The following is a 10,144-nucleotide window of genomic DNA, read 5'->3' as shown; positions in this document are numbered from 1 at the left end:
GTATTAAATATAGATTAATTACGAAACTAATTACATAGTTTGTGATTAATTTGCGAGACAAATCTTTTGAGCCTAATTAGTCCATGATTTGATAATATTTGCTACAGTAACATGTGCTAATGTCGGATTAATTAGGCTTAAAAAATTCGTCATGTGAAGTAATGACGGATTATGTAATTTATTTTTTTATTAATATCCGAACACCCCATGCAACATCCTCCTGACATACCTCCTAAATTTTAGTAGCCGGATCCAAACACCTCCTTGGTAAGCCTAATTAGCCCGTCATTAACACAGGTTTATTGTAGCACTATATTATCAAATCATGAATTAATTAGATTTAAAAATTTCATCTTACAAAATAGTCTTAATATATGCATTTAGTTCTATAATTAATCTATATTTAATACTAACGACGACTATTTTTTTTTTTTTGAGGTGAATCCAAACACCCCGTGAGGCAAGGCAGGTAAAGCTTGCTAGAGAAACAAGCAGGCCCTAGTCGCCCTTTTCCACTCCACTCCGTTTCCTGGAGGCCTAAACCCTTCTTCTCCCCACGCCCTCACCCGCCGCCGCCGCCGCTTGCCGGGGTGCTATAGCCATGTCACCCGCGGCTGCCTCTGCTTCACCCGGCGACCGCATCCGAACCTACGAAGACTTCGCGCGGGTGCACGCGTACCTGCTGGCCGCGGCGGGCATCCCGCCGTCGCTGCACCAGAGGCTGTACCGTAAGCTCGCGGACGAGGTGTTCGACGGCGGGGAGGTCTTTGCCGTCGAGCCGTGCGAGGAAGGGAGGCAGCGGCGCCTCGTGCTCGCCGCCGATGAGTCTCTGGGAAAGGAGTCCGATGTCTTCCTCGTCGACCACGCGTGGTCCTTCCGCCTCCCTGATGCGCTCAAGCAGGTAAGTGCCTTGTGCGCGTGGTGATTGGAGTGGGTCAGCTAGTCTGTCGAGGATCGAAGTGTTTGGGGTCAGTATGGCTTGTACGTGTTTTTGACGCGGGCCTGAATAATTACTACTACGAATTTGAAGATTGCAATGAATCCATTCAGTTTAATCATCCGCTTCTTCCAGCGGAATCAATAGTCATTTAGTACGTTCCATTTCATTTTTTGGCTAATTGGAACGATTAGGAATTCTATGTGCTGAAGTGCGGATAATTGGTCATTCTATATTGTAATTAATACAATCCATTAAGTGGCGGGTAGAATTTCAGATACCTAAAGCTGTTCTAGCTAACACGGATATAATTATCATCACACTACTTGTTTAACCATAATACAACAATCAGTGCCTTCTTCAACTCCTCTGTTATTATCTATGCATGGTCAGCGGTCAGCAAGGAAGAATTGTCAGTGTCCACTTACAGGATTTTGTCATGTTATTACGGTTGATCTTATGCATGCGTTTTGGTAATTTTGCAGTTGCGGGAAGTACCAGGATTGGCTGAAAGGATGGCAGCATTGATGTGTGTGGATTTGGACCGCAGGATTGAAACTGAAGAGGCAGATGAGCAGGATGGTGACAAGAGTGGGAGCTTGGAGCATGTATTGCAAGTAGTCGAGAAAGAAAGGGCTAGAGTTCAGGAGAGGGGAAGTGATTCTGCAGCATGGCTGGAACTTGAAGAACTTGGAATTGATGATGACATGCTAGTAGCCTTGGATCTATCTGCAAAATTTCCGGTCTGATTCTCTTTTTCTAGAAAAAAGAACAGTCTGATTCTTTCCAATGTACAGGTTCTCAATTTTGCTCATTTGTAATATACAGTCGGGAAAAATGGTTATGTGCTTGTTCTCACGTTCCCCATGAAAATAAAAGATTTCACCTGTGAATTTTAGCGTTTTGTCTAATACTTAATGTTACTAGTGGTGGCTTCAATAAAGTATTTTTTATAACGTTTTATGCTAGTTGTCAGAACTCAGAAGAACTGTTTTTTTTACACTTTGTCCTTGGTCTTCAATTTATCTTAACTATTCCCTTTTGTATCTGACTAGAATCTGGTAGCTCTGAACCTATGGGGAAACAAGCTGCAGGATCCAGAGAAAGTTATGCAAGAAATCAGGAAGTGTGCAAAGCTAAAGGCACTTTGGTTGAACGAGAATCCTGTTCTTGGCAAAAGGTGAGACTAAGGTTTTTTTTTTCTTAGGTTGTTTAACAAATTCTTCAGTGCATACTTCCATGGCAATTCAAGGGCCAAATATAACTCAATCTGAGATAAAACTATCAATATCACATTGATGGAAATTGGTAAGCAACTTGTCTTCCGTGCATACTTCAATGGCAATTTGAGGGCCAAAGAGAACTCAAGTTGAAAAACCTAACATTACATTGATGGAAGCTGGGAAGTAATTTATCTTCATGAAGTACTTCAAGGTGCATTAATCATAGCATTCATTCATGCAAATTCTAGGCCCGTTGTGTTCTATGGCTGTTCAAATAATTGATTTAATATATGGATGGATTTGAGGTGCCAAAAGCGGATTTGGGACAGAAAAGTAGTAAAACACTTGCCAGCTCTTTGGCATCCATGCATTTTGAGCTTTTATGGTATCAACAATCCTAGCTACAACAGAAGAGTGGTTATGCATGCATGAAGTTTAGGTCACGGACACTTAATTTGTCTAAATAACAGAATCTACTGCTACATTTGGTTACAATACATGTCTGGTAACAGCAATGCCATGAAAGGTAACAGCAATTCCCTGATTAAGGCCCGTTTGGCACAGCTTCAGTTCCAAGCTCTAGGTTGGATCTGTAGTTTGTAGATTGAATTAAAGTGGTTTAAATATTTGTATTCAGTACAATCTGCAAAAAAAGTGATTCATCCATATGCTCTTGATGCACCTCTAGCTTGAGATCCAAGATTTCTTGAACTGGATCCCTGCCGAACAGGCTTAAGGAGCAAGGAATCAGGCTTATAGAATTTTACTGTCATGTGTATTTTCAGGCAGTAGAGTCTTTTAATAGCCTATGTTGTCATGATCTGACATTCTTGTTGTCCTGTTGGTCTTGCTAGTATTGACAAAGCTGTTCTAGATGGTCTCTCTGGATTGGAAATATACAATTCACATTTTACGAGTAAAGCTGGAGAGTGGGCATTAGGTTTTTGTGCAGACATTGTTGGAGCAGATAATCCCTGTTCTTCTGTGGAAAGCACACTGTTAGGGAGTATTGAGATTATTGACCTTTCTGATAGATGCATTCACAAGCTGCCAGAGGTATCTAATGACCCCAACTGATCTTCTACGGATCATGATGCACTTCTCAACACTTGTACTGACAATTTCCCTCTCTGTGGTGTTTAAACCCCTAGGTATTCTCTCCTAGTAATTTGCCATCTCTGTCAAAATTGAACATCCGTGGTAATCCTCTGGATCAAATTTCTGGCGATGATCTCTTAAAGCTATTTGGTGGATTCACTCGGTTACAAGAGTTGGAGGTACTATGCTACAGCTTACATATCTTGAATTCTTCATGTGTCCTTTTTCAAGAAATCCCCTATATTCCACTAAATAGGTTCATATGCCTACAATACTGCTTTGATGTCTCACTGACATGCCCAAGACAACATGTCAGCTTCATGACAAGTGGCGTATTGTGTTACATGCACTTATTCAGTGGCCTATGGTGTTTTTTCTCGTTTTTTTGTCTAGATTCTTGACAAGGATCACTGTAATCAAATTTTACCTAGCAAACTCATTTCACAGGTTGACATTCCTGGCCCTCTGGGAAACAGCGCAATCTCCATTCTTGAGTCTCTCCCTAATTTATCTTTGCTAAATGGTGTGGATTCCTCAAGTATAATAGAGAGTGGGAAGCATATAGTTGACTCTGCACTTGAACCGCGGCTTCCAGAATGGTCGCCTGAAGAACCCCTTGCTGAAAGAGTTATTGGTGCAATGTGGTTGTATCTTATGACATACCGGCTTGCTGATGAGGAAAAGATTGATGAAACACCTGTTTGGTATATGCCTTGGTTTCCATTCTTTTCTTATCACTTTTTTTGAAAGCATTACTGACTCACTAGTAACTTAGGTGGATCTCCGCAAAAGTTTGGTCAAAAGATCATTGCACACCATTATGACCCGTTACCTAGAGTTAGATTATCGGATTATCTCGATTTACCTTTGCCTCATTGTAAACAGAATGCCTGGACTCCGAGCAGAGGATATTTTGTCAGTCCATACTGTTATCATTTGATGCTTGGTTATTTATGCAGGTATGTCATGGACGAGTTGGGCTCAGCCATGCGCCACAGTGATAATGCAAACTTCAGAATAGTTCCATTCTTGTTCATGCCAGAAGGGAAACTAGACACTGCTATAAGGCATTGACCCTTGATATGCATTTCCTGTAACTTATTAACACTATAGTTTGCTAATATCCAATATTTTCAGTTACACAATTCTGTGGCCCACTCATGATGTTCATACTGGAGAAGAGTGTACCCGTGATTTCTTGTTTGGTATTGGCGAGGACAAACAGCGTTCGGCTAGGCTTATAGCTTGGTTCCGCACACCTGAGAACTACTTTATTCAGGCAATTTTGCTTCTGCTCCTATTTTGTACACAAAGACGCTTCTTTTGGTACTGGAGGCTGCGCGAATAACCTTATCATAACTCCATATATATCTTTCTTCTACTTTATAGGAATACAGGAGGTACCAGGAACAACTTCAATCAAATAGCATTTGTTCTTCGACAAAAATAGAAGAGACACCCTCTACCAAAAGTATACGTCCAAGTGATGGTCGTGCACTTCGAGTATATACTGACATACCTCATGTAGAGGAGTTTTTAACACGGCCAGAGTTTGTTCTCAGTAAGCAACATTTAATCCTGTCTTATGATTTGTCTTCCCTTTCACTTGAAGGATTCTAGTTATCGTTCACACAAGTTTTCAACCCATGCTTGCAGTCCTTTTCCTCTTCTTTTTGCGCCTTTTCTCCTTACCATTAGTACTTGTTACTTGAAAAGCAATGGTTAGCTTGTCTGCAACAAAGAATATTCATTTATTTGGATCATCTGAACCTTCATTGTTTGGTATTATTATTTTATCCAACGACTCTAATAAGTATTCTGTTATTTTTCTTGTGCACCCTTGTGATAATACTCTGGGATCTATTCATGCACCATGTAATTTGTGACTTACAGTATTGTCAACCTATATCTTGTAATGCTTGCCAGCGAACCAAATCAAAATTAATGTGATATATAGTTTTTGTAGTATTCACTTTAGTATGAAACTGTTGTGATGCCATCTTATCAGTTTGCTTCCTTTAATACATTCCTATAACCTTGACAATTAGTGGAATTCAGTTGGGTATCTTCCATTATTTCTGGAAAATGTATGCATCAAAGGCAACTCTTTCACACCTGTTCTGTATACCTGCAGCATCTGATCCAAAGGAGGCTGACATTATCTGGGTAAGCATGCAAGTGGATTCAGAAGTAAAGAAAGCTGTAGGGCTCACAGACCAACAATACACAAATCAATTTCCTTTTGAGGCTTGCCTTGTAATGAAGCACCACCTTGCGGAGACCATCCACAAGGTTAGTTTCTCTTTTTTTTGTGTGGTTAGGGGATCTTGTGTGGTGTACTGTATAAATCTAGAATGCGTTGAGTTCGACAACATCAACATTGGTGGCATTTGAAACTAAGATCAACTCATGCAGGCTTGGGGCTCACCTGAATGGCTTCAACCTACATATAACCTAGAGACCCATTTGTCTCCACTCATTGGTGATTATTTTGTGAGGAAACGAGATGGCATGGACAATTTATGGATCATGAAGCCTTGGAACATGGCGAGAACAATCGATACCACAGTTACTGGTGATTTGTCTGCTATCATCAGACTTATGGAGACAGGCCCCAAGATATGCCAAAAATATATTGAACGCCCTGCACTTTTCCAAGGAAGGAAGTTTGATCTTCGGTACATTGTTTTGGTCCGTAGTATCCGCCCTTTGGAAATATTTCTATCTGATGTTTTCTGGGTATGACCTGAAATTCTGAAATTCTGATGATACTTGATAAATCCCTTTGGCCATTATCATTCTTTGTTTGACAACTCTTGTGTTTGTTTTTTCTATTCTAGGTTAGGTTAGCAAACAATCAGTACACTTTGCAGAAGACTAGCTTTTTTGAGTATGAGACCCATTTCACTGTGATGGTGAGATCCAACTCGTTCTCACTTCTATGGGATAACATCTAATTATTAGTTGCTGTTGAAGATTTATTAATGCCGCATTCCCTTGTATGCTTTGCACGATTCTGCTAAGTCTGCCCATATCTCCTAGCTTATGCTTATATTGTGATCGGTTGTCATGCTACATTTAACTAGTTACCTGACTGTTTCTGCTGATCCAGAATTATATTGGAAGGATGAAACATATGAATACACCAGAGTTCGTCAAGGAGTTTGAGAAGGAGCACCAAGGTTGTAACATCCTGCATTCTCTCTTTTATGTGACTTCTTAGTTGTACGTTACTAATTTTTTCACTTTTAACTTTTAGTTAAATGGCTGGACATCCATGAAAGCATACGGTCTACGATACGCTGTGTCTTTGAGTCAGCCGCAGCTGTTCATCCTGAGATGCAGAACCCATTCTCCAGGGCCATGTATGGTGTAGATGTTATGCTTGATAACAGATTCAAACCAAAGATTCTAGAGGTATGTCTCAAGGACTTAATGTCTTGTAATGGGGTGTTTGGTTTGGGGAATCATCCCATTCTAGATTGAGGTGATGCATCATGAGTTCATTCCTTAAGGGGCTGTTTGGTTCTGACCCTGGCGCAGGTGCCTGGGCCAGGCTGCTCCCCAGGCCGTCGATTTTGAGCGCCTGGTGGTCAGATGGACCTGCCTAGGCGAGCGCCCCCCAGGCCACGCTGCGAACCAAACAGCCCCTAAATTTAGTGGAATGACCCCATTCCTCGTACTAGTACTAATTATTAGCTCGTGAGGAATGAGGATGGCGATGGATCAACTAATTCTATTCCACAAACCAAACAAAAATCTAAAGAGTGAGATGATGATGGACCAATTTATTCCACAAACCAAACACATCCTAATTGTAGCTTGTTATCTCTCCAGTATTGTTATAAACCTGCTTGAGCTTATGTCTTTATGCACATGGGCTATAACAAGTGTTTGCTCCGCTGGAGCAGAGAAAAGCTTTTAGGTATTCTCATTTTGTGCTCTACAAAGTATGAGACTACATACAAATGTGTGGATGCAGCTTGCAGCCATAGCATGCTGACATTAATAAGATAGTACTACTTGTAGTAACTCGTACTTTGTCAGTTGGATTTGTTAGCCGCACTATTGTAACCATGAGAGTGTAGTAGTGTCCAAGGACAGACGAGTCCAGACCAGATAGAAAATACAAGTCACGATAAGGCTGTAACATATGAGCCGTTCTGCTCCATAAATAACTGCAGTCTCTTTTTTTTTTACGGAGGAAAACCCTGCTTATATAGAAAGCAAAAACTGCAACCTTCCGGTTTGCATTTCGGTTTTGCTTTTGCTACTTATTTTTCTGTGTCTGAACATAATTGAGTGTGGATATCTAAAAGCTTGCTGTGGTGCTGCCTAACATGTATTCTAATTCTAGCCAAACCTGTCCTGACTCCTGAAATGGGATGCAGGTGACATACTGTCCAGACTGCGGGAGGGCATGCAAATATGACACTCAAGCTCTGGTAGGGAGCCAGGATACCATCAGAGGCCGTGATTTTTTCAACACGGTGTTTGGCTGCCTCTTTCTTGACGAGCAAACAAATGTATCGCCCTTGTAAGCATCGCCCCGGAGGCTGCTGTAACATCAGATTTATCACAACATGACATGTATAGCCTGCTTGTCTGTTGCCATATGAGATGGGACGGAGGGGCTGTTGATCGTTTTTTGCCAGTTTATTCTCAACGAAATGAACCGTAGTTTGCCCAGGCTTGCCGAGAGTATAGCGGGGATTTGAATACGTGATGCTGTTTGTTAAATTGCGCTTCAGTCGGAGCGTGCTACACCTACAGGTTCATTCTTGAAGGCAAGGTAGACCTTGCCCCTCTGCCACTCATACAAATAGTAACTTAAAAGCATGAGTTTGCATGTTCGCGTGTCATCAACTACACTTCATTTGTGCTGCTACTAGTACTATTTATACGCGACCACACTGATCACTGAGGCTAGACGGTGGCATACGTCTTGCTTGTTTTCCGGCCAAAATTCAGAGCAAACAGGTGGAACAGGTAGCCATGATCATGAGAGATCCGGCTGATGGTGGCAGTATCGGTATCAGCCACCGAATGCTCCTCTCCCTCTTCCTCTTCGCCGCCGTCTGCAGGTCCGACCCCGACCTCCTCTTGGACTACTGCGTCGCCGACACGGCGTCCCCTCCGTCGTCCCAGTTCCACCTCAACGGCCTGGCCTGCATCGACCCGGCGTCGGCGCGTGCGGAGCACTTCACCACCTCGATGCTGTCGTCGAGGGCGACGACGGAGCACCCGTCGGCCGCCGCCACGGCGCCGTTCGGGTTCAACGTGACGGTGACGAACCCCGCGTCGTCCCTCCCCGGCGCGAACGCGCAGGGGCTCGCCATGGCGCGCACCGACCTGGCCCCGGGCGGGCTGGCGCCGCCGCACACGCACCCGCGCGCGTCGGAGGTGGCGCTGGTGCTGGACGGCAGCGTGCTGGTGGGGTTCGCCGACACGTCGTACCGGCTGTACACGCAGCTGCTGCGCGCCGGGGAGGCGTTCGTGTTCCCGCGCGGGATGGTGCACTTCCTGTACAACATGGACGTGGCGGCGCCCGCACTGGTGCTGTCGGGGCTCAACAGCCAGAGCCCCGGCGCGCAGCTCGTGCCCTTCTCGGCGTTCCTGACGGAGCCGCCGGTGCCGGACGAGGTGCTCAAGAAAGCGTTCAAGATTAACGGCCAGGACGTACACAGGATCCAAAGAAACCTCGGCGGATCCTCATAGTCTCATAGACAACACAATACAGTATTTTTATTTGAAAATGAGACCATACTAGAAATGACAATGGCCCTCGAGTAAAAAAAAAAAAGGAAATGCAACCTGAAAAGAGCCGAAACAAAGGTTCGGGCCCATCAATAACTCTCTGTTGCATGACCAAAGGCCCGGTAGGTGTGTGGACCGTGGACAGTAATACGAGCAGGTAATGAAGAACACGGCCGAGAGATACACGTACAAATACGGGCCAAGTATGACAGACGCATCATGTGCATGTCATGCTGATGCACACAAAGGGTATATACTATAGCGTGACGATCTCTGCGTCGACTTGTGAAGATTTCTGGAGAGGGTATTCCGGCGCAAGTTTCCGGCTGGTTAATTTGCGTGCGTATGATGCGTTGGAAAAACCGGCGACACCTGCTGCACGTGGCGGGGGTGCCGGCCGGGCAAATAGGGAAGAACTGGCTAGAACGCACGGGCTAGTCGCAGCAGAAATCTAAAGGGAAAATTGGTTCTATAGCACCGAAAGAACTCCACTTCCGTAAAATGCCATCAAAAGATATCCGTCATTTAAAATACCACTGAAAGTATATCCCGTTAACTAGATCTAGCATTCCGTCACATTTGGAGATCACACCGTGATTGCTCCGTCCTCCTTTCATCCCATACTGAGCTCTGTTATACAACTCCCTCTCATTCTTGCTGCGAGTGGCGCTAGCGTAAGGGTCCTGAAGCTTGCCACGAGTGGCGACGCCGCGAAGCTCTAAGAGGAAATCGACGGCGCGAGGCTCTAAGAGCTAGGTGTGAATCGTGGACGGGGGTGGGGCGGTGGTGCTTTGAGGTGCCTGTGGGCTGCTGCTACCGCGGCCATGGACATGGACGAGCTTCTATGTGCGTGGGCCTTCAGCCGCAGACCACGGGGCACGAGCTCTGCAGCACGCGTGCTCCGCCAAGTGTAAGCGCCAGCCGTCTGCAGCGCGCAGGCTTTTCCGGGAGCGAGCACCGGCCGTGTGCGGGCGATGCAGCCGCCCCGCGCGAGCTCCACAGCACGGCTGCGTGGGGGCGCACGAGTGCACGACGAAGCCACCGGGCGCAAAGCCCTGCCAGTCTGCCAACGGACAGTAAAGGATGTAATCCTAGCTATGGTGTTAGTTTGGTCAGTGCAAGTCTTTAG

General features: G+C 44.7%; 2 protein-coding genes across 2 annotated transcripts; both read left to right on the top strand.

Annotated features, from left to right (window-relative positions):
- The first annotated feature begins 503 nt into the window (after nucleotides 1-503).
- On the top strand, nucleotides 504-7,962 carry LOC136540545 (uncharacterized). Its single transcript, XM_066532548.1, has 15 exons — nucleotides 504-901; nucleotides 1,423-1,680; nucleotides 1,993-2,117; nucleotides 3,015-3,216; nucleotides 3,312-3,437; nucleotides 3,706-3,962; nucleotides 4,218-4,325; nucleotides 4,396-4,537; nucleotides 4,648-4,819; nucleotides 5,393-5,550; nucleotides 5,674-5,997; nucleotides 6,099-6,173; nucleotides 6,371-6,440; nucleotides 6,518-6,675; nucleotides 7,650-7,962. The coding sequence occupies exons 1-15, from the start codon at nucleotides 602-604 to the stop codon at nucleotides 7,797-7,799; spliced, it is 2,625 nt and encodes an 874-aa protein (XP_066388645.1). The 5' UTR covers nucleotides 504-601; the 3' UTR covers nucleotides 7,800-7,962.
- Nucleotides 7,963-8,205: 243 nt separating this feature from the next.
- Nucleotides 8,206-9,093, top strand: LOC136540544 (germin-like protein 3-1). Its single transcript, XM_066532547.1, has one exon. It carries the CDS (start codon nucleotides 8,254-8,256, stop codon nucleotides 8,974-8,976), a length of 723 nt encoding a protein of 240 aa, XP_066388644.1. The 5' UTR covers nucleotides 8,206-8,253; the 3' UTR covers nucleotides 8,977-9,093.
- Nucleotides 9,094-10,144: the final 1,051 nt, after the last annotated feature.

The sequence above is a fragment of the Miscanthus floridulus genome, chromosome 2 (assembly GCF_019320115.1).
Source record: "Miscanthus floridulus cultivar M001 chromosome 2, ASM1932011v1, whole genome shotgun sequence".
Lineage (NCBI taxonomy): Eukaryota > Viridiplantae > Streptophyta > Magnoliopsida > Poales > Poaceae > Miscanthus > Miscanthus floridulus.
The sequence above is the reverse complement of the archived record's forward strand: the minus strand, read 5'-3'. Positions and strand labels throughout refer to the sequence as shown.